The sequence below is a fragment of the Vulpes vulpes genome, chromosome 3 (assembly GCF_048418805.1).
Source record: "Vulpes vulpes isolate BD-2025 chromosome 3, VulVul3, whole genome shotgun sequence".
Classification (NCBI taxonomy): Eukaryota; Metazoa; Chordata; class Mammalia; order Carnivora; family Canidae; genus Vulpes; species Vulpes vulpes.
In genome coordinates this window covers 87934818-87959234 of record NC_132782.1, presented here as the reverse complement: position 1 = coordinate 87959234, position 24417 = coordinate 87934818, and the positions used below count along the sequence as shown (strand labels likewise).

Here is a 24417-nt window from a genome sequence, read left to right as displayed (position 1 = left end):
GTCTGGCATGCCTGCTGGATGCATAGATACCGGCTCATCCTGGGAAGGAGGGTGGCATCATCGCCACGTGTGTGACTAAACAGACTGGCCACATGGGGACGGGGTGTTCGTGCCACCCACCTGGCTTCTGGCAGCACCAGATGAAGGAGTGGATTTGAAAGTGCTCCAACCCCGGAGTGTCTCCCCAGCTCTCCAAGGGTGGATGCTTGCTGAGGCTTTTCCCTGCTGGAGACCTAATTCCCCAGCCTTACTTGTACACTTACTTCTTAAACCTTGTTCCTTTGACCTAGAGCTTCTCCTGGAGAACTCTGGGGGTCTGACACAGTGGGTCCTGATGTTGGGATGTAGGAGAAGAGTGGGAATTGGGGGGAGACACCCTGTTCCCCTCTTGCAGTGTCCTTTGTCTTAGTTCAGACTTTCTGCATCCCAGCAGGTACAGGGCTCAGAGTTTACCTTCATTTTACAGGTGAGAAAAACTGAAGCACCAAAGCTTCCAGAGGGTTCTCCAAGAATGCCCAGCTGGTCAGTGGTAGCAGGACACACCAGTGTGGCCACCTCATCCAAGGCAGCTATTTTTCTTATAAAATAAGTCCTACTGGGATCAGAATCAGAAGAGAAGGACGTAGGTTTTCAAAATTGAGAAAACCATGGATTAAGCCAGTCTGGGCCAGCCTCACTCTCCCTGGGGCTCCTTGCATCATGTCACCTGCCTCCCCAGACTCCCTAGGGCCCCCCATTGCCTGCCCAAGCATGTGCAGACTCACCTCTCCCTCAATCTCCACAGGCATCCTGAGCGGCCAGAACCTGGTGGCTCTCATGTATGGCAGTTCCAGGGTTACGTGATGGGGACAGGCTCATAAGGCTAGTGGCCGGGGACATTCCAGCACTCGTTGTACTTGACCAAGTGGCTTAGCAGGACCCTCTTCCCAGCCCTGCCATGCATCCTCGCTTTACTGATTCAGAGAGCAGGGTCCCCAGACCAGACCCAGGGGCCAACTCCAGCCAGTGCCTGTTTTTGTGGATAAAGTTTTATTGAGATGCCCATTCATTTACATTCTGCCTGTGGCTGCTTTGGCCATACAAAGGCAGAGTTGAGTTGCTGTGACAGAGACGTGTGTCCCTCAAAACTTAAAGTGTTCTCTGGTTCTTCACGGAAAGCTTCCTCCTTTAAAAAAAAAAAAAAAGATTAAAGATTTTATTTACTCAGATAGACAGAGAGAGAAAGAGAGAGAGAGAGAGAGGCAGAGGGAAGAGCAGACTCCATGCAGGGAGCCCGACGTGGGACTCAATCCCAGGTCTCCAGGATCAGGCCCTGGGCTGAAGGCGGCGCTAAACCGCTGAACCACCTGGGCCACCCCCACGGAAAACTTCCTAATGCTTGTCCTTGACGATCAGCAGAGCCTTCCAGTTATGCAGACTCCAGTTCACATCCAACCTGTTCTGGGATAAACAGCTTAAGCCCTTCAGACTGTTTTCTAAGGTGTGAAACGAGAACAAACATCTTCCCCCCCCAGCTTGAGTTTTGCAGATACAAACTGAATAGGATACAGTTGATCAGTTGGGGACTGTGGTTTGTGGTACACAGACCGCCGGTGGTCACAGTGCAGTCATGGCCTATTGGGGCCTGGGCCTTGCTCTGATGGGAACTCACCCTACAGGCAAGGAGGAAAACCCAACAACAGGTGCAGGCCACATAGCTGATTTGCTTGAGTGGCTTTCACCACTGCTTCTCCTGCCAGGGGTGGGGCAGCGACTGAGCCGCCGTGCTGCTGATGGCATCAGGGACGGTGGAAAGCAGAGAGCATCACTGGTGGGGATCAGACGCTGGGTTTGCCCAGCACTCACCTTAATCATTGAAATACCAGTGAGAGAAATGTGTTTGCTATTATGAGTCTGAAACTCTGGTTTCAACTTCCCTTCCTATTTTTTTAATTAATTTATTTTGAGAGAGGGGGAGAGAGAGACAGGGAGAGAAAGAGAGAGAGAGCATGGACAGGGGGAGGAGTAGAAGGAGAAGCAGGGTCCCTACTGAGCAGGGAGTGTGATATGGGACTCGATCCCAGGACCCTGAGATCATGACCTGAGCTAAAGGCAGACGCTTCACCGACTGAGCCACCCAGGGACCCCAATCTCCCTTCTTATTTAAACAACTATTCTTAAACCATAGTTTGTAAAGCCAGCATCTTAGGGTTTCAGTGCCATGTGACAGCTGACTAGCCCATATCTCAAGCTGAGGAAGCTTCGCTGCCTTTAGTTCTGGGCCTGGGGCACCCCTCCTCCTCCCCACATGGGCCAGCTCACTCTGTCTGAGCCCCCACCCACCCAACCGATCTCCTCATTGTCCTTGCTCTGGAGGCACCAGTGATAGACCCTCTCAAATCCCCACACTGCTCCAGATTCCTGTAATTCCTGCAACACATCTACCATACCAAAGGTGGGCAGCCATCTTCCTCTGAACTCACAGTGCCAGGCCCTGCGCTGGGTCTGGGCTGGGTTGGCCACAACAGTGGGTTATCGCTTAAACATCATGAAATCCCACATTTAGCACAGGGGCTACCCCAAATTCAGGCCCGTTTGTCAGAGCCCAGGATGTACAGCGACTGGGCCTCAGCTGGGTGCCTTTCCTAGAGGAACTCATGCTTGTTGGTTATATTGCTGCATAACAAATTTTCCCTACACAGCTGCTTGAAACAACACACGTGTGCTACATCACAGTGTGTGAGTGCCAGGTGTTCAGGCACAACTTAGCTGTGTCTCTGGCTTGGGTCTCATCCAATTGGCAGCCAGGGCGGCCATCTCATCTGAAGGCTGGACCAGGGAAGGACCCATTTCTAAGCTCACTTGCGTGGTGGTTGGCAGGCCTCCATCTCATGGGCCAGTGGACAGAAACCTCCCTGAGCTCCTTGCCACGGCAAACCACTCCAGGGGGGCATCACCATGGCTGCTGGCTTCATCAGAGTGAGGGCACGAGAGGACAGGACAGAGAGCCAGCAGGACAGGCTCTAGTTGTGGAGAAGCATGGTGTCCTGTAAGTCGATCATGGTGCCGCCACCTGCCACATCTGCCACGATCTGTTGGTCAGAAACAAGTACTCACAGGAGGTGATTACATGAGGGAGGGTGTGAGTACCAGGAGGTGGGACCGTGGAGCATCTCCACCAGCCAAGATGCTGGTGTCCAAGGCTGTGGAAGGCAGAGTGCCCAGGACAGACCTGTGCTGCTCCTGGCTCGTGGAGGAACTGCAAGGGGAGAGACATTTAACAGGTCAGCACATGGTGACAGTCCCTACAGGGACACAACCCATGCAGGACCAGTGCACCATCTGCCCCTGCTGGGCGATTCACTGGACAGTGAGTGCAGGGAGTGAGCTTGGAGCAAGACACTCTGTCAGGCCACCTTCCAGAATGCCTCCTCCTTGCTGGCCACTAAACTTTGTCTTCTCAAAATGTACTTCATTTCGTCTCTGAAACCCATTACATCTGGTATTTTCTTCTATTTTATTAAAGGAACTGAGGCTCTGAGAGATTGACCTGTGTCCCAAGCCCCACAGTCTGAGCCCATATCTTAAAACTCACCACCCAGGGTTTTTCCTATGACCTCCCACCTGCAACCTCTGCAGCATGGAGTCCATGGCATTGATTGTTTTTAAGAACGGTTTTTGGGACCCGTTTCCTGATTCCTCTTGTTAAGCTTCCTTAGAGTCATGTTGGTTCTGGCTTGGCAGTGAGGTGGTTGGAGAAGAGACAGGCATTTAAGCTCAAGGGAAAGGCATCAGGCTGTGTGAGATAGAGCTGGGCAGGGCAGCCACTCCAGAAACCCCAGGAATGTGGCCTTGAACCCCCTCCCTCCCCTGGCACTGCACTGGGAGCCAGGCCGAGAGGCTGGGAGTGTGGTGTGAGTCAGGACCTGGGGCCAGGCCTCTCTTCACCCTGGTCTTCCCCTACATGAAAGGTGGCTCCACTTCCTGGGGTTAGGAAGGTGAGGTGAGCCCAGACAGAAGGCTTGCACAGGCACCCCCGCGCCGCCCTCAGCACTGTGCTCATGCCCTGCGGATGGGTCACTGCAACCCCAGCAGCCGGCAAACTAGGTGTTCTCATCTAGAGCAAAAAGCCCTGTGGATTCCTGGAGATGGGGTACTTTGGTTTGAGAAAAGAAGATCCATGTCTTTGTGTTCATTACAGATTTATAAAACATTGTCTTCTCATTTTGAATTCTGTTATAGGCTTTAAAAAAAATTATTGTGTGGTGTCTAACTGGAAGGCTTGCTTACAGACCCAGAGTTTCTCGGGGCAGGGCTGGCAGCCGCCCGGCCACCTGCAAAGCCCTGGGCCTTGGACTTCATGTTTGGTGACGGCAGTGATTCTCCTGTCTTCCTTCTGGGGACAGTGCCCCTGCCCAGAAGTGAATGAAGCCTTTGTGTTTCCAGGCTCTGCTCGCCTTTTGAGAGTCCCCTCCTTTTCCACTTTCTTGCACTGACTCATTGTTCTGTCTTGACTTGTCCCCCACTGAGTTGAAGAACTATGATCCATTTAAGCCTCCTTTATGTATTGCGGAGACCCCAGAGGTTAGATAATTATCCAGAGCTGGAGTCTGTCTCCAGGTATCCTGGCTTAGAGGAACAGATTGTGTTGGCAAAGTTTGCTGAGAAGATAAACTACAGTAGAGAATTCTAGTTCCTGTTTACTTCAACAGGAAATCAGAAAAACTGCTTGCCAGAAAAATGTTGACGTCATTAAAGTGAACTGATGAATGTGTATAATTTTTTTTATTATATAAACAAATACCTCTCTTGTTAAATGCAAATATTAGCAATGATCCTCAAGTTATCAGTTAAAAATTGCTCTACCCAAATAATAAATCACTGGGTTACAGAAAGTAAAAAAAACCTAGCATGGCCTAGCATGATCTAGCATGCCGACCACACTCTATAATAGCCTAGCATGATCTAGCATGGCCTAGCATGATCTAGCATGGCTTGTCATGATCTAGCACAATCTGACATGGCCTAGCATGGCCTAGCACTATCCTACATGGCCTAGCGTGATCTAACATGGCCTAGCATGGCTTGTCATGATCTAGCACAGTCTGACATAGCCTAGTGTGGCCTAGCATGGCCTAGCATGGCCTAGCACTAGCAGATGTCCAGCATGGCCCCAGGTGGCACTGGCACCAGGGTGACCATCTGTCTGATGTGACCCCAACAGACACCCTACCTGTTGCCCTTCCCGTTCTCATCTCTTACATTGTCCTTTGCTTCCCTGGCTCATTGTCACATGTTGAATTCTCCCCATTATTGAAGGATACTCTGTTTTCCAGGAAAGACCCTGTGCCCCCCAGCCAGAAATGACTTCTCATGGCCCTTTGAACCTGTCCTCACAATTACACCCTATATCATCATTACTGTGATTTCTCTCTCTTGTTACACATGTCACTGTGCCTTTGGATCCACCCACCCCTCAGCACCAAGCCTAGGGCCTGGTCTACATTCAGGAAGATGTTGCACATCACGCTGTGGCAACAACCAGCCACTGAGTCCCAGCAGCTTAATCACCAGCAGTAATTTCTCTCTCACATGCCCCGTCCTTCCTGGCCAGCTGTGTTTCTCCCACTTCTTGCAGTCTTCTCTCCAAGACACAGACTGAAGGATCAGCCCCCGTGTGGGACCTGCTGGTCAGGTGGTAGTGGGGAGAGGAGGTAGCAGGCTGGGGAATCCTCTGGAAGCTTCTGCCGGAAGGTGGTCTGTGTCACTCCTGTCCACGTGTCGCTATTGCTGCCCTGTTACCACCACACTAGGATCAGAGGGGGGAGACATGTGGGCCCCCTTAGGAGAGAGATGGCCCTCCTATAGGAGGCAGTGGGTATTTTGAGTGAGTGAGTGAGTCTGCAGAGTTCATTCCTATGGCACAGAAAATGTTCTGTTGCTCTCTCAAGTGTGCACTCATCTACCAAATATCTTTACAGACCTGTCTTCTCCTTCTTTCCATGCTGTGAGCACCCTACACTGTGCCTGTCCAGCTACCTCACCTTATGGCAGGTGCCGTGGGAGGGTCTGTGGCTCAGGACCCAGGAGTGACCAGGTCCACTCAGGGTCTGGTGGGCACGGAGTTAGGCAGCCAGGAGCCAGCACGCTGAGCTAAGCAAGTTGAGCCTGAGCCAGGCACAGCCGTTTTATTCTACTGCCTGTTGCTCCACCTGATGCTAGATGGCCACGGCGGGGGCAGCACATCCACCTGGGGGTCACGTGAGATAGACAAAGTGCTGCCCTTCCTGCTGTGTGGGGCTTGCCTGCCAGTGTCGAGTCCCCAGAAAAATCAGAATCCCAGAAGATTCCAGAAATCTTCAGGTGCAGGGTGACTCTAGAAGTCTCAGAGTTCCTCTGTCACTGCCTTGGCAAACTTTCTCTCTCTCTTTCTGTCTCTCGCTTGCTCTCTCTCTCGCTCGCTCTCTCTTGAGTGGCCAGGCTGGCAGGAGCCACCCACAAAGGACTGGATCCCTGCTGTGTGGCGGCATCGTCAGCCCTGATGTGAGACACGTGGAGAGTGTCCACTCTGTACCTCCACCTTTGCAAGCCCCCTTCTAGTGCTGCCTGTGAGCAATCTGTGTATCAGCACACGCCACAGGCTGCTGTGCTAAAATGCCTTTTAAAACTGATTTCATGCATGTTAAGAAAGCATTCTGGTCTGATATCTGTGTTTACCATACACCACGGGTGCAAATGGGGGGGAGAACACGCCAACAAGGGCTCACGAGACGTTCTATCAGTTCCCCACGAACACGCTCGATGATGAGCAAGACTGCATGTGGGCTGGTAAACAGCAGTGCCTAGGTCAGGTCGTCCTGCGGGCGTGGAGACCCAGAAGCTTTCAGGAGCCAAAAAAATACATCTTGAAACTGACATGCTCTGTTCTGTGTTTACACACATTTCTCTCTTCCCTGCTTGTGTCAGCATCAAAAAAGTCCTTGTTACCCACAGCATTTTTATGGCTCAAGAGCTCTGTGCTGCAGAATAGCTGGTGGGCACATCAGAGCATCTCAGCTTGGGGACGGCAGCGCATGTGGCTCAGCCGTCCCGTGCACGGGGCCAGCAGAGTTTGTCCAGCACGTGTCAACCACAGCCCCGAGGCACATGGCCCCTGAATTCCGGGGGCCACCGCGAGCCCCCAGAAGCCCTAGTTTCTGTGGCCCTCAGTGTCCAGAGGAAAGTCCCAGGCCCCAGGGTCTGGAAAGGAGACTCTGGGGTTGGGGGGGCACCGCGCACAGACAGTTCTAACCGACTACCGGGGTAATGGCCGTGCTCAATTTTGCCTTTCACGTTTTAATTGTACAACAGTAATTTTGCGATAGAGTTGCCGATGGCAAACATGCAAAAGACATTAACTTTATTTATGTTTTGGATTATTAATGTGGCTGTTAAAATTCCTCCAGTTAGTTTTGATTGAATTGTTTTTTTGTGTGATTCTGTTGTTTAATGGAGCGGTAAATAAGAATTTCTGATAATGAGGCCGAGCATCTGTCACAACAACCTGGTGTGGGTTATTAACATTTCCATTAACGGCAGGGTGGGCAGCGATAATATGGGAGCCACACAGTTAGAACAAAATAAATAGTCGGTGTCAGGCTGAGTGGGTGTTAATTACTATTTTATTCTACACTGGGGTGGGGGGGTTGGGAAGGGGTGAGTCTCGAAGGTCATTCTCTCCTGAGAGCCGGGGCACAGGGCTATCGCCCTCAGACAGTGGACAGTGGCTGTTTCGTTGTCTCCATGCATGGCCTGGAAACACACTTGAGTCCAAAGGCAGAGCCCCTGGGCCCACAGGCCGAGGCCTCCAGATGGCTCCCAGGGCTCTGGGCCCAGCCCAGCGCAGACCTGTTGGGGTGCACGCATGGGCGGGCGGGAGGCAGGGAGTAGCTCCCGGGAGGTAGGGAGCAGCCTGTCATGCACAAGTGTGGCGCGAGGACTTCAGAGACGGCTCGGAGCTGGCAGACGGAGGAGATGTGTTCTGCGTGTGCACACGTGCTCTCTGTGCTGTCCCAGCTTCCCACATTCCGTCTGGCTCAGCAGGCAGTCACGGTGTCCTCCCCACGGTTCCGGCAGTGTGGCCCTAGGGGCAGGAGGGCAGGGTCCTCAGAGTTTGAGCCATAAGGGGCCTCGGGGCAGGGGCAGGGGGAGCCGTGCAATCTATGCTGCTGTCCCCGTTGGAGGGGCAGCCCTGCGCCTGCAGACCCGGGGAACAGGGCACCACAGCAAGAGGTTCCTGGAATGGGCACACAGATGCCTTTTTTCTCCATGTTCCATCCAAAACGCAGTGCCTCCTCCACTGTGAACGTCGCAACACACCCCACAGGGCCAGCAGGTCCTGCTGCTCTCTCAGCGACGAGTCACGGTTGGTGCAAAGACCTCGGATCCTCCAGCACTCATCACACCTTGATGCCCACAGCAGCCCTTAGGTCAGCCCGCCAGCATAGCCTCACATCGCACTCCGAGGCAAGCAGATGACCAGGTCACACCTCTGTTTTTTAACACTCTGCTAATTGTGTCTCCAGTTGTATTTTATGCATCTCTAGACGTGATTCTGGGAAGGGTTTGCAGCGCTCCCTGGCTTAGAAGCTGAGTGGCCCAGGGCAGGCTCTCAGGCAGCCCACTCTGGAGTGAGGTGTCCTGCACATGTCAATAGACGCCACAGCTCCTCTTCTGTGCTCCTCTCTCCCCAGCCCCGGCCATGGCCCCGCAGAACATCCAGGTGACCCCGCTCACGGCCAGCCAGCTGGAGGTCACGTGGGACCCGCCGCCCCCGGAGAGCCAGAATGGGAACATCCAGGGCTACAAGGCAAAATGCCCTTTTGCATGGTTTGCTTCTTCCTTCCAGGTCACTTGTAGGCCAGGATAAGTGGCCCAAATCCCCAGGGTTCCTAAGGGCTTCACTGGAACCCTGGTCACACTCCAGGACTGCTGCCCTTGGCTCTCTAAGTCCTGCTGGCAGACACACAGCTGGCCATCAGGGCAGAGAGCCATGGACAATACCAAGCGGCTGCAGCAGGCTTAGCCAGACCTGGCCTCTCGGCCTGGGGGTGACGGTCTGGTTCATGGCACCGCTGGCTTGTGCCCAGCAGCCACGCCACCCCACCCCAGGCCCGGCCAGGAGCATCCAGTATCTTTGCTGACAATAAAACAGGGCAGGTTAAAAAGAGTGGGCTCTCTAGTGGAGCTCTGCCCTTGGGTTTCTACTGGATATTTCATGAGGTCCAGGCTGGGAGGACCAAGAATTTGCATTTCTAACAAGTTCCTCCAGGGGTTGGGGTTCCTAGGAAGCCCAGTATGAGATCCATCACACTAAAATCTTATGATGTCATATTAGCTAAATATTGCAGACGTGGGGCAAAAGAAAGGCAGTGGGCTGATGAGTGATTGCCCAGAGCAGGTTCGTGCGGGGCAGGAAGCCCCCACAGCCGTCTACAAGGCCATGACCGTGCTGAGAACTCAGAAGGACCAGCTAAACCCACCCTGAAGAAAGCAGCCCCGGGCCCGTCCCTTGCAAACTGCCCCTTCCTTCTCCTGAATGACTCCTTGGCGGCCCAGCTGGGTCAGTCATCAGCCTCTGTGGGCCAGCCTGCCCTGATGACTATCGGGCCAATTAAATGTCCATTTAAAAATGATTTTTGTCAGTGTTTTATGAAAATAAACACCTTCCTCCGCGGCAGGGCTGTTCCAATGATTGATGAGGTAATGGAAGTCCTGTGAGCTTGGAGGCAAAATGCTATTTATGGATGTCCAGAATATGTTTTCTAATTTCCTTAATGATAAAGACATTGAACTTGGGTATTGATCTCATGTTAGTAAGGCCTATCCAAGCGCAGGGTTGGATTGGCACAGTTCGGAGAGTACTGCACCACGACTTGCTGGTGTAAGTGAGCAATGCTCCCGCTCAGGGTGAGCACAGCAGGGCCAGGAGCGCAGGCCCACACGGGAGGCAGGAATGCTGTCCCTGGCTCTCTGCGGCCTGCCACCTTGTAGGGGGGCAGCTCCCAGGGCCTGGCCGGGCTTCAGCCCACAGAGCCAAGGCGGATGCATGCACGAGTCCCGTCTTCGTGCAGTCTGGCTGGCCCTGGCATGAGGCGGTGGTTCTCGGCCAGCCGTCCAGGGAAGCAATCCTGGCAGCCTCCTCCAGCCATTGTACTTGGGCATCAAGTCCGCCCACGAGTACATACAAGCGTGGTGACAGGAGATGAATCTAGGAGACACACGGGGCTTTCACCACAGGGCTGAGCCCAATGGGGTCCCTTCCTCATATTATTTTTATTGCCACATTGATTGAAGACTCAGATGTCAGCTTGCTGTGGGAGCACAGCAGAGAGGCTCGGGTGCCTGTTCTCTGCAGAGGCTGGTGCAGGGGTAGGTGTGCTCGGCCTCCCTCCTTTCCAGGAGACTGAGGGAAGGGGCAGGCCATAAATACAAGCACTAAGCTCTGGAAGGGAAAAGGAACTCTACTTACAGGCACCTAGGAGAAAGTGCCACTCCCATCTTCAGGCCCCCATGTTTTATTCAGTTAGGCAAAGCTCAAACTCTGGAAGAACAACTCAGAAATGCAAATTATTGGCTTCCTCAACTCTGTTAGCAGCCAAGAGTTCCCCTCCCCCTGGCACTGACCTCAGCCCCTGCCCCTCCACCCCGACTCTCTGCCCTCCATGCCACAGCATAGCCGACCCAGGGGCTGGCATGCTCGGCCCACGGTCCCAAATCACCCTGTACTCGGGCCTCCTCTGTCTCCCACAGGCTCAGGAACAGGGGCAGCCACTCCTCCACCACCTGCCTCCAACTTCTGGCTCTTTCCAACAGGTTTACTACTGGGAGGCAGAGAGCCAGAACGAAACAGAGAAGATGAAGGTCCTTTTCCTGCCAGAGACGATGGTGAAGCTGAAGAACCTGACTAGCCACACCCAATACCTGGTCAGCATCTCGGCCTTCAATGCCGCCGGAGACGGGCCCCAGAGTGACCCCAGGCAGGGGCGCACCCATCAGGCTGGTAAGAGAGCAATGTGTTTCCACCCCACAGGCTTCCACAGGGCACCCCTCCCAATGGCCACAGTAGCCCCTGAGCCCAGACAAACGAGGGGCCCCTCCTCTCCATCCCCACAGCTCTCTGCTCGCCAGACCCAGAACACATGCCGATGTGTGCCAGGGGATCTCGATCTCCGGAGAGGCAGGCCTGGGTGCGATTCATTTGCTTCCCCCAGGGGCTGGCCTTGGCCTATTGCCTGGTGGGGCCCCTGGTACCCGCGAGACGACAGTGAGCACAGTGTGCCTACCTCCAGACTCTCCAGGATCACAGAGGGCAGGCAGGCTCTGCATCTGCACCCAGGCCTCCTTCCCATTCCCTCAGGGAGCTTCTTACTGGGCTCTTAGCTCCACGTGTCCACAGCCCTAGGGGACGAGTGCCAGTGCACTGAGCCCAGGCCACAATACTGGCGCTCCCTGGGTTTCGGGGCCACAAACAACCTGGAATCACAGCTGCCTCTCAGACACTGGCCTAAAAGCATTTCGCTGTCAGGTGTCACATGGCCTGCGGCCCCACCTCCACACACACAGGTTTTGTTTTGTTTTGTTTTGTTTTGTTTTGTTTTGTTTTGTTTCTTGCAAAAAGCTTTATTGTCTCCATTTGATCCATGTTTCGGGAAAGGGCTCCAGGATGGTTAAAAAGCTGCCTAGTGGCTGCAGGGAAAAAGGTTCAGACACAAGCCCTGACACTGAGGGGTGGGGAGGTGCCAGAGGAGTCCCTCAAAGGCTGCAGGTCTCCGGAGGCTACTAGTCATGCTTGAGAGTGAGCCTTTTGAAAAGATACTCGCCCAGCCCAGCCTGGGGGGTAGCCACCCATCTTCCTGATGAGTTTTACCCCCTCATCTAGGAAGTGGTTCTCCAGGAAGTCACAGAGATGGGGACCCACATGGACAGAACCCAGGGCATGCAGATCCAGAAGGGCCTGGTTCAGGCTCTTCTCCAGAAGCAGCTTCGAGCTGCTTGTTCTCCTGTGGCTCTCAGCTTCCCAGTGACCTGGAGGTCATTAGGAAGTGATCAGGAATTCCAAGGGAATGCAGCTTAGTGCTGGTCCCGGGGATCTGAGAGGCACTTCGTGGGACCCAGGAAGTGTAAGACCCAGAAAGCCAAGGAGACCTGTCCCACTCAGGGCTCCCGGGCAGTCAGTGGGTCCAGGCAGTGAACCCCCCCAGGTGCTCCATCTCCTGGGGCCGGGGACTCCCAAGCATCCCACATCCTTCCCACGAGATGACTGCCCAGCATGCAAGGGCTGCTTCCTCGGGGCCTCATCCAGTGGGGAGGAGCTGTTTCTGGAATCCAGGCTGGGTCCCCTGTTTCCCCCCAGGGCACCAGGGACCTGGCAGGTCACAGGGATGACTGGAGGGAGAGCAGCTGGGGGACACATGGTGGTGATTCTAGGGGCAGTCCTGACCACATGCCTGGCCCTCTGCAACCACAGGGAGGTTCTGCCCAGGATGGCTCGCTGGGCCCCCTCCCACACTCCAGGGTGAGGCCAGGAAAGTGGGCAGAGCCTCCAGCGGCCTCGGTGGCCGGGAAATGAAGCCCTCTGCGTTTCCCTCTGCGCCTCCATCTATTATTCATCTTAATGCCTTTGTCCCTACGTCTCTCAGGCTCCTTTGTTTTTAAACCCCATCATTTTCTCTGCTCTTCTCAGGAGGGTCCAGGTTTCTGGTTGATCCTGGGAAGTTTGGAGATGGTCCATAAATCTTTTCATCCCACTGCGTGGAGACTTTTACTGAGTTGAAAATAACATCTAGTAACACTTTCATTCTATGTGGAGGCGTAGACATATATGTAAATGATCTATAAAGGAGCTTTACTCAAAGTCCCTTTATGCTGTGTTCCTCTAGCTCCTGGGACCCCCAGCTTTTTGGCGTTCTCAGAAATAACATCTACCACGCTTAATGTCTCCTGGGGCGAACCGGTGGCAGCCAACGGCATCCTGCAGGGCTATCGAGTGGTCTACGAGCCCTTAGCGCCTGTCCAAGGTGAGGCCAGAGGGGAGCGCGAGGAGGGCTGGCTTCACAGGTGTGCTCACGGCACTCCACGGTCTGCAGGGTGAGGAGCGTGCCTGCTGGATGCCTGTGAGCCTCTGCACCCTGGGCTCCAGCACAGCCCTCTCCCAACTGGCTTGCAATGGGACACCCTTTGACCTTTCACATTTCTCTCCTGTTCTCCTGAGATCTTAGTCGTCATGGGCACCACTTGTTAAGACCACACAGAAAGCATAGGCCCATCAGCTTCTGTGGGCGTCCTGGAAGGGGCTCTAACCACCCAGCATCCTCAGAGATTTTTCTGCTGTCACCCTCATTTGTTCTTTCACTTGAGTCTTTATGAAGCAACTGCTGCATGCCAAGTACTGTTCTAGATGCTGGAATCTATAGATCCAGGGAAGCAGGGATCTTTACCAAATTGTTTGTCGAGATCCTTGTTTCCCTGAATCCATGAGTTTTTATTCCAGTGAGAAAAGAACCAACTCACCCACAAACAATCCACGATACCATGGTGACCACTGTTGTGAGGACCCAGGTGCGCTGAACCCCTGGGGGAAGGCCTTCCTGGGGAAGCTCAGGCCTTCCACAGGCCACTCGGGGTGGGGTCCAGCATCCTGAGGTCAAGCCTGAGGAGTGGGGAGGAGGCCATGTGAGAGCAACAGGCTGGGTCATGAGGGCTGTGGTGGAAATGCCCTGAGAGGGTCTGACTCACACAGACCAGGGTCCCTCTGGCTACAATCACAGTCTCATCGCCATGGGTTGCAAAGATTTATTGATTGGCTCCAAACTTCCAAGGATCAGTCAAAAGCAGCACAGACCCTCTAAGAAGAGCAGAGGAAGTGTTTACACAGAGGAGCCTGAGAGACACAGTGACTAAGGTATAAAGATGAATTATAGATGGAAAGAGAAGATACACAAGCTTCTGGAGAGAAGGGGTTGTGGCCCTAGGCCTGGGAAGACCAGCAGCAGCCACAGCATCTGGGAAGGGGCTTGGAGCCAGGGGTCTCGGTGTGAGGAATAGGGACCAGGGATGCACATATTTGCAGTGGGGCCCCGGGGGAGCCTCCGACTGCACAGGAAGAGGACAGAGACAGGAGCGTACCCTGGTTCTGTCATTGGGGGACACTGCTCTGCTCCTGCTGTGTTACTGCCTCTGGCGCTGTTTCGATTTCTGGTATACCCATCCCTCCTCCCCGCACACAGCTGAGGTGCTCTTGGAGTGGTCCACAGACATCCTTTCTCGACCACTGTGTGCCCAACACCGGGGCCAGGGAAGGGAGACTAGCCCAGGGCGGGCTTCCCCTGGTAAAACACACAGCCAGGCTGTAAACATTATAGATTATTTAATGTCTAGGAGGAAAAAATATAACCAACACATCAAATAATATTGGCGCTCCATTTAAAGCCATGATAAGTTTCCTTTTAAAATAAGTACATTCAAGTAAAACAGGGGGTTGATTTGAAGAAAATTTAAGCACTAGATTTTATGTCATTGAATCTAAAATACCATTATTGACTCTAAGATTCATTGTTATTTTATGAAGTGCTAAGAAAGAAAAAATGCTTGCAGTAAACTGCGGCCCAATACGTTTGCATCATCAATCCCAAATCAAAGATGCAAAAACATGAGGGAAGAGTTTCAGACAATTGAGGCACTTTGGTAAATAACAGTAAAGTTAGGGCAGGCCTATAGTTTGTGAAATGGCAGAGGGCTCATGGCCGCACCTGCTGTGTTCTTTTCAGTACCGGGTGCCTGGCTGGGGACCAGGTGGCCTGGGCACGGCTGGGGTTGGAGTCCCAGCAGCATAGGCCCAGAAGGAGCCAGGTTCTGTGCATGCTCATTCTGCATGGGCAAAGGGCAGGGAGCCACTGGACACCATCCATCCTGCTGCCCAGGACTGTCTGCACCCTCCCATGTACACACACACATGCACACACACACACACTGGTTCCTGAGCCAACCCTGCAGATTAACTAGTGACATGGAAAGGAGAAAGGATTGCCAAGAATTGTGGTCCTGAGTGACCTTAGAGTCCTTCCTTATCAAGACAGTAGTCTTCCCATACTTCCTCAAATAAGTGATTTATTCAAATAAGTACATTGATGGGTTTGTAGAATTTCTAGAAACTCTGTGGTAGGCACCCCTGGGTCTGGTGCCCAGGCTGGCTCCCCTACTCTTGTAAAAAAGTACTTGCTGTCCAGGCAAGACCATGGCCATCATCACCACTTGGTTGTGAGCCATGGCGGGCCCTGCTTCGTGATCCCCCACACATCCAGTTCTGATGTCCCAGAGTCCTGCTGGCTCACAACACATCTGTCCCCATGGCCTTGCCTCCCCCTCCAGAGAGATGATCCTGCACATGTGGTTTCCTGGTGCTGTCAGGGTTGTGTTCACGTGGCCGTTCTACAGCAATGTTGGCATCATTCACAGGACACCAGCTAGACACTCAGGTCCCTCATGCGCAGCTGATATGAGCATGAGCTTTTTCTCTGCTCCCTGTAAACACGGCCCCAATGCACATGCCCACCTCTCCGGTGCATTGAGGCAGGGATTACTTCAAACCAGGCCCAAGCAAAGTAGCTGCAGGTATGCCCTCCAAGTCCTCACAAAGCTGCACAGTGTCAGGGCCGCTTTTACCAGCATTTCACAAGAAATCAGGCTTTGAGCCCTTAAGATGACATCCTAGATCCTGCAGGTAAGGAATGCGGACATGGGTGGGGTTTGAACCCCAGTGGATGGGTTTGAAAGCCACCGTGATGGGGATGTGTCTGGAGTGCTTGCACAACTGCAAGTAAACACGCAGTGAACACCGCGAGAGCGGCATGAGGAGTGGTCATCAAAGCATTTCATGGCCACCAGTGGCGCTTGTCATTCTCCCTCCAGTGACAATAGGCAGAGTCACTTGATTGCAACTATTTTGCCTCTTCCCACAAGGAATAAGTCTGTCCGTCATCAGCATTGTCTCTTGTCTGTCAAGAGGGCTGGTTCTTCCTGCCTGCTTTCCTTGCTTCGGCAGTGAGTGTGCTATGCTCTGAACTCAGGCCATGAGGAGAAAGCCCTTTCGCTTAGCGGCTCATGCATTTCTCCAGAATCTCGGGGTGCACAGCCTCATCAAGTCCCCTGGGTGCTAGAGAAGAAACCATCCAGACCCCCAAACTTGGACCATGTTGGTGGCTCCAGCGCATCCCACACTCCCTGATGTCTCGTGGTTGGTCCAGGCCCAGGGCAGGTGATGGGAAGCATCGAAGCCGCCACTGAGCCCAGGCCCTCCGCGAGTCTGAGGGTTCTTTGTGTCAACTGCAGAAGCCATCCTGAAGCAGCACTACCCCTGCTCCAGCTGGGGGTGAAGCCAGTCATGGGCCCCCAGGTCCTCCCATGTCCCTGGCCACCAGCTCACCAGCCCTGTTCCTTAGTGCCGCGTGGTTGACCCCGTGACCTTCTCGGGCTGTCACTGCTTGCCACTAATGCCAGGATCACTTTTCAGGACGCCCCCCCCCCCCCACATGTGCCTGTCTGGTCTGATGGCATCTGCCAGAGCCCCTGGCTTGGCCAGACAGCAGCCACAGGTCCTGACCCCACCCAGCCCAGAAAAGAACACAGGCCAGTAAAGGGCAGAAACTCAGAGCAGGAGAGGCTTGCCTGTGTCCTCTCTCTGCCCGTACGCCCTCTGGGGCATTTTGACTTCTGGCTGGCAAGAGGGAAGGGAAATGTCAGTTGACCACAGGACTATGCTGTTATATCATGAAAAGGACAAGATGTTCAGGGACGAAGCCAGAGAAGGCAGTGACGGGGAACACACTCAGCGGAGGTCAAACTGCCCAGCATCTCTGGCCGCTGGTCCAGCCCTCGCTGTCCCACCTCCATACCTAGATCCTGCTCTCTCGGGGTGGGGGTGAGGGCCCCCTTCATTCCTCCACAAAGCCTTTGCTGCATCCCTTTCCCTAGGGCAGCAGTTGGCCCATCAGCTCGGTGTACGGGCCTCTTGAGTGGGGGGTCTCTTAGAGAAAACCAAACCCTGTCTCCTTCATGTTTTATCCAGATTCCCAGTAGGAAATCATGAAAGTAGCAAGTGGGTCTCTGAACAATTTCCAGATCTTCACAATGCCTCCAAGAATGTTTCCCAGAGATGTGGCTGCAAATGAGGTGAAAACATCAGGCATGTTTAGCAAGGGCTAGAATCACACTAATCTGCAGTAATGCCAGTCCTTTGGTGAAGATTGCCAAAGACATGACATGTGTGCTTATACACATAGATACGCCTGTGTGGTGAAGATGGAGGAAAAGCTGTACAACAGTGATGTCAGCCGGTAGTGATTTTCCTGGCTGTTTTTCCTGCCTCTTCGCCTGGGCCCTGGCGGTGCCTGGGATACACGTGGACAGACTCCGGGGCAGACTCCGGGCTAGCCAGATGCTCATCAGCCCTGGCCAAGGGAGCAGAGAGCAGAGCATCCACTCAGTGCCAATGGGCCCTGTGGTCACTCCATCAGGAAGATGGGCCTGGCTCACCCCTCGCCGCCTCTGGCCAGCCCCCTGGTCACGGTGGGGAGCACCGAGCCACATGGAGCATGAGCCACTTCTCATGCTTTAGGGAACAGATTTTATGGAAGAGCTACTTTTATGTTTTTTTAAATGTTTTAAATGGTAGTATTTTATATGATTGCACCCTGGGGCTTTGTAGAGCAGGGCACGGTTTAAAAATTGACTAAATAAATAAGATTCTGACATAGTTGAGATGCAGGGGAGGCCAGACTAGCTCTACCTCCTAGTGGGTTGGAATTCACAAAATCTGCACATGGGTTTGTTCTGCTCTGGGGAAAAGAAAGGCATTTTTTAATTAAAAAAAAAAAGGAGGGGTGCCATCCAGAATAACTTTATATCCAAAAAGATCCCATCCATTTGCTGATGGTGGTCATTGTGTGTGCAAACTGTCACCCTGAAGCCCCTTTCTTGAGCCACGCAAGGTGAGGGCAGGTTCTCTGGGCAGAAAGGGCCCTGTTCCTCAACAGAAAAACTCAAGTTCAGAGGTCACTCAAACACAGTCAGAAACATTCTGACATAGTTTGGAAGAGAATCATTTAGCTGGATCAATGTTCTACAAAAGGCATAATATGAAAACAGGGAATCAGCTGGAAGGTATTTGGACAACTGTAGGTTGAAAGACATTGGCTTTGATGACTTTGAAGGATGAACCCATTTTGTCATTAACACTTTGTTGGGCTCTTCTGAGGTCACAGATATACAAGGATGAAGGGTCCGAGTCCGCCAGCCATCCACACTGAGGGCAGGCCCAGCCATGACCGCCCAGGCCCGTCCATTCACGCTGAGCACCTGGCCAATGGCAGGGGCAGGGGCAGGTGCTGGGGAAGCACTCCCGACCAGCTCTGCCGACTAGTGTCAGAGGGGCCACCTCTTCATCGCCCCACCCCAAGGGATGCCCAGAGACACCCACATGCTGTGTCAGGAGCTTACAAGCCTTTTTTCTAACACATCACCTTCAAACTTTAATCAGAGAGCCCCATTTCTGTCCTGGGAAAATGCTGCATTTGTATACTTTTTACTATGTGTCTTCCTCTCCCAGTGTTAAATCTCAATTTTCTAATTACCAGCTACACTTTTGCTTCAGTTATGTATTTATGAGTGAAAATGTCTCCCTGTCCTCATGGTTCTCCAAATGCAGGGCATCGATATTTGCCATGACAGCCTTTCTTCATCAGTGCTTCAAAATCCAAAGATAAAGTTTTCACCAGTGGCTTGAGGTCTTTAGGCCACAGCCTGGCCAACTCATTTGGGCTGGAGACCCCTCTTGCAGGAAGCCCATCTTTTAGCTGAAATGAAAACTCCTGCATCTTCTTCTCTGTTCTCTTCCCCGAAGTCAGGAAGCTTCAGGTCACGTATGCAAGCGACACAGATCCTGGTGCCTCTCAGAGCCCAGGGGAGGAGAGACTGACCTGGGTGCAGGAGGACAGGGGTCTTCCCAGTGCTGTGCGGGACACTTGGGCCACCTCCCGCTTGGCACCATGAGGTTGGGTCTTCCCTTTGCCAGCACCACTTATGAGACTTAAACACTAATTACACGTATCTGTGCTGAAATTGGCTATTACCACCACTTAAACTCCTCCTAATTGTAAGCAGTACTTCCTTAGCAAGCCAGGGACGCTGTCCCTGTTGCCATGGAGGAATAGTTGGTGCTCGGTTGCTTCTCTAAATGCGGCCCTCTCTTGGCCTTTGCTCTTGGTTCCAGGGGTGAGCAAGGTGGTAACGGTGGACGTGAACGGGAACTGGCAGCGCTGGCTGAAGGTGCGGGACCTCACCAAAGGAGTCACCTACTTTTTCCGCGTGCAAGCACGGACCATTGCCTACGGGCCCGAGCTGCAAGCCAATGTCACGGCCGGGCCAGCTGAGGGTAAGTGGAGCTCTGTGGTGGGGCCTGCGCCCAGTACAGCGCCAGAGGCGAGTGGTGTGCCCCCTCCACCCAGGGGTCCGCCCTCACCGTCGGCCAAGCGACCATGGCCCACTCAGAGTGGGAAGGAACGTAGGACCATTTTGGCAGCATGGGTGACTTCAAAAGCATGTGCTAGCACCATCTTTTATAGATGGACTGGTTAAATATAGATGAGCAAATTCTTAGGTGTTAAACATGTAATGTTTTGGGTTGTTTTCTGAAAAAGTTGGGAGAAAACAAGTGAATTTTTAAGGGTTTATTTATTTATTCTGGTGGGAGGCAGAGAGAGAGGGAGAAAGAATCCCAAGCAGACTTCCTGTTGAGCACAGAGCCCAACTCAGGGCTTGACCTCACAACCCTGAGATCCTGACCTGAGCCAAAAGCCAAAAGTCGGACATCCAACCAATTGTTCCACCCAGGCACCCCAAACACACATGAATTTTGGCAACCAGATACACAAGAGAAGTTTGAAGTGTTCACATCATGATGAGGAGCCACATGGCTTTGTACTTAAACTATTGGGCACCTTAGCAAGATGAGGGTAGCAGAATCTAGGTTCACAAGGCCCCTGTACATCAGGCACAGGACTGGGCCCATGGCATGGCTCATCTCTGTTCCATCTGGTCAATCCCAGAGGCCCAAGTAGCCTTCCACATCTAGGATGAGAACAGTGTGATGTGGCAAGGCTAAGCCACCTAGGCCTGGCTCTACCTGTCCCAGTCTCTACCGTCCCCTGCCTCTTTGATCCCACAGGCTCTCCGGGCTCCCCCAGAGATGTCTTGGTCACAAAGTCCGCCTCTGAACTGACCCTGCAGTGGACCGAGGGAAACGCAGGCAGGACACCCACCACTGGCTACGTCATCGAGGCCAGGCCCTCAGGTAAGGGGCAGGGTCTGGGTACCTGCCAACCCCAGAGTCTGAATATCAGAGCCCTTGGGCTCCTCTCAGCCTTTCCCTAACGATACAGAGATGAGGGCACCCTGATGAAATGTTGGGCCCGTCTCTCCCTCTCCTCCACCACCTTGCGGGTCTGAGATTCTCCATGTTGCACCACAGTGCAGGTCTCTGGGAACGTGGTATCGTCTTCCTCAGAAATAGGTACATGCAAACTTAGGGACACTTAGAGACATTTCCAACTCATCAGTAGGATTCAAGAGTGCTTCCAGGGGCTCATCCCAGGCTCTGTGTGTTTGCACCCAGATAGACAGAGTCCTGCTCCTTTCTGGTCATGATGAAGATGCCTGTTCCCAGGAAGCCTACACGTCCTCTGCCCCATTATCAGGCTCCTGAAATGACTCTAAGGTCATTCCCTACCCTGTGTGCCCCAAGAGGGTTTTTGCTCTCTTCCTCCCATTCAACAGTAATAAGCAAGCATGGACATTATTAGAAAATCAATTTCTGCCGCACTGAGCTGGCTGTTACTCCTTGGAGCTAGAGGGTGTCACCAAATGCAGAGAACACTGAGCATGTCCGCTGTAACCTTCAGATGGTCATGCAAGTATCTGAGCATGAAAAAACACGGTGCGCCAGGGCTGCATGCAGAAAGCCCGCTGCCAGAACCCATCCATGGTGCTAGTCATCCTTGCAGTCAGATATTTAAAAAAGCTGTTGGACCGAGAGGGAAGGTCTGCAGGGTCACATACGTCACTGTGCCAGACAGACTGCCCGCCAAACTGCTTTTGAGAGATTCCTAGTTATAAACACCTCCTAGAAACTTCCAGGTAGAAAATCTGGTGCCTGAGACCAAAACAGCATCTGTTAAAGGCAATATGAAGAATTCTTTGGCTCAAGCACTCACACATTCAGTGCGTCAGGCTGAGGGGTCCTGTTGAGCAAGGCATTTGGTCTGTTCTGGAAGTGGAGGGTTTCAAATCAGTGACAGGCCTTCTGTGGCCACTGGCCCCCCACCCCATCCCTCTGGAAGCAGGTGGCCCCGAGAGCAGACAGCAAGCTCTCTGAGAACATCCAATTCCTGAGCCCTTGCAGAGACTGGCAGGAGCTTGGAATACAGGCCCGGTCAGGTCTGCCTTCTTCCTCTGTACCCTTCTGTCCCTGTGCTCAATTTTCTCCTTTTTACAAGGACAACCAGTCATACAGGATTAGGAAGGGCCCCAACTCAGGACCTCATCTTGACACATGCAAAGACCCTATTTTCAAATAAGATCACATACTGTGATGTTGGGGATCAGACTTTGAACACATGAATTTTGAGGGGACGCAATTCAACCCACAACAGTAGGTAGGAAACCACATAAGTAGCTGTAGAAACTGTGGAATTGCCAGCAATGGAAATCCCACTGCTTTCCATCTCATCCTGGACTGGCAGGCACTTCCCAGCATGGTTGACCTTATCATTTGAATGCTCCCCGGACCTTGTTACCCGGTGTGACCCTGGCCTAGTGGCACTCACCAAAATCCAAGCCTCTGTACCCCATCTTCCAAAGAACCATGTATGCAGTCCACCAGGTAGTGCAACAAAAACTGCACATGACCCACAGGATCTGAATATCTGTGATATGGGGCTGCTGTGAACCTCTAGTCACCTCTAGGTAGTTATAGGCATCAGCAACATAACTGATTCCTTTTACAATTTATTTTATGCATTGAAGTCATTCTGAGAAGGTGTTCCTTCACCTTCTCAGAGGTGAAGAGGTGTGGTGTCAGCAGATTGCCAAAGGGGTCTGTGGAACCAAGGAAAGATAAGAAGCCCTGGAAGATAAGAATGCCAACTCATTTCCTTCTGCCTGAGAGCTTGGTCCCTGACTAGAGTGTTAAGAACCCCACTGGATGCGTGTCTGTGAGAGGACCACAGTGGGGTCCTTGGGGTGACAGGTCACTCTGTGTCTGGCCTGTGTCAATGTCACTTCCCAGTTGTGATGCTGGTGCTGTTGTTTTGCATGATGATCCCATTGGCAGACACCAGATAGAGGGCAAATGGTATCTCTCTGCATTATTCCCCATAACTGCATGGGGTTCTATAATTATCGCAAAATAAAAAGCTCAGCTTAAGATTTTAAATATATATATCCCATGGATGGTGTCCTGTTCAATCAAGTGCGACAGCACATCTTTGAAACGAGCATTTTCATGTCAGAGATCAGCCGTGGGGAATGTATCACATCAGCAGCCAGACACGGGTGTATGGGCTCAGAATCTGAACAGTGGAGAGCACATTCTGGCACTTTCTGAGTAAAGAGAAGGTATTGATTCTCAGGCTTGCCTGGGGAGCTATTCTCTTTGGGTTATCATGTGCTCATTCATCCACCATAACGAAGGAAGCGGGTTGCTTATTGGCCAGAAATGCAGCTTTAGGGAGCGTGGATGGTGGTGTGAAGACGAGCTAACTGGGATGTGGGCCTGGGTTTCTCATGGAGCCCCCTACCCCGAGGGCCTCGGCCAGATGGGCACCTCCTGAAATCAGCAGGACCCTGAACTGGGCAGGTTGGTGCCGCTATGTGGAAACCGGCCCCCAGGGACTATGATGTGACAGGAAACAGACCTCCAAGACGCTGTCTTGTTCAATGAGCGCTAAAAATTTGGCCTCCACTTCTGTTCTGAGACAGATTTCCCCTTTCAGACCATGGACGGAACCAGAGTGGCTGCAGGGCTCCCCGTCTCCCCTCGGAAGGGCGCTTCCTGCCTCCGGTGACTGGGGCCAGCAGCAGCTTAGAGGCAAATGAAATGCTTTTATGGATTGTCAATATTTAAACACCTTGCTGGTGCCTTAGGGCTTTGGATCTCAGCTGTCATCTATTACAGGCCTCATTACACAAAACATTAAACGCTCTATCTTATTTTCTCCACCGAAGCTCTCTGGCAAGACTTTCTCCTCGCAGGGGAGTGGTTTTCAATGGGAGCGCGGATCTGGTAAGATGGACCCAGGTTTTCATGAGGGTTTGCCCTGCCTTATTTTTGATGGGATATATGCAGCACACGGGGGTTCCTCCCCAGTGGGTGTCTGGGGAGCCTGAGCCACTTTGTGTTAGGTGGCCCCTGCCCCTTGCCCCCACCACCCGCCCGTCTGCTCGGCCTGCCATCTTCTCACCCAGCCAAATCTCCATCTTGCCCCCCGGAGGCAGGTGGTTTGTCAGCTGGTGGCTGATGTCGTGAGGTGGCCAGCAGGGCCGGGGCAGCCCAGGCAGGTGGGGGCAGATGGCAGAGCAGCCTCTGGCTCTCCTGCATGGTCACCATAACCCCTACAAATTCTATGGGATCTCCCCATGCTGTCCTAACGTGGAGATAGAACCAAACAGCAGCTATGAGATTTGCATCTCGGGCTGGAACATTCCTGGGAAGGACGGTCAGTGAGTGCAGACCCAAGGACAGCCTTGCCAAAGATGCATGTCTCCACTTGTGCGTACGTTTCCTCTTAGTCGGTGTTGCAAAATTCCCTGGAAGGCAGAGGAAACTATGCAGTGGGCTTATGCAGATGATTTATTTACACAAATTATCCCAAGGCAGTTTATTGTGTAGATCACGAAACCGAATTTACATATTTGCACAATAGACTGGAATGGCACGAAAGGAACTATAAATATATTTTCCCCTCCGAAGCAGCCGTGAAATTCATATTTAGGACGTACTCGGTGCAGGCAGACATTGTTCTGCCTTTTTCACAAATGAGTGTAGTTAGCTCAGAGATGAGAGCTGGTCAGTAGGAGGACAGGCCCCTAGTTCTGGTCCCTGATCGCCACCCTGCACCCCCTGCACCCCCGCCTCCAGCATCTCCCAGCTCCCTCCCCACTCATTTTGTTCATTCGGGTCTTTGGCCCTGGGACTTTTCAATCAAACAAAGAAAAAAAAAAATCAACCTTTTCCCAAAGGTTTAAAATTCACGGAAATCCCTGAGTCAGCAAATGCGGCGGCCTGCTGCTGACCCTCCCCAGCCGGACAGTCAGTCCTGCCCGCCTCACACCCACCCCTGTATCCTC

At 52.8% G+C, this 24417-nt stretch overlaps 1 protein-coding gene across 3 annotated transcripts in view; it reads left to right on the top strand.

Moving 5' to 3' along the window:
- Nucleotides 1-24417, top strand: part of SDK1 (sidekick cell adhesion molecule 1) — an 885268-nt gene that overhangs the window by 835412 nt on the left and 25439 nt on the right. For all 3 annotated transcript variants that reach the window (XM_072753253.1, XM_072753252.1, XM_072753254.1), the window contains 5 exons: nucleotides 8712-8827; nucleotides 10834-11020; nucleotides 12900-13037; nucleotides 19286-19447; nucleotides 20240-20365. In XM_072753253.1, the coding sequence (XP_072609354.1) occupies nucleotides 8712-8827; nucleotides 10834-11020; nucleotides 12900-13037; nucleotides 19286-19447; nucleotides 20240-20365 (729 nt within the window). The remainder of the gene's footprint in view (nucleotides 1-8711; nucleotides 8828-10833; nucleotides 11021-12899; nucleotides 13038-19285; nucleotides 19448-20239; nucleotides 20366-24417) is intronic.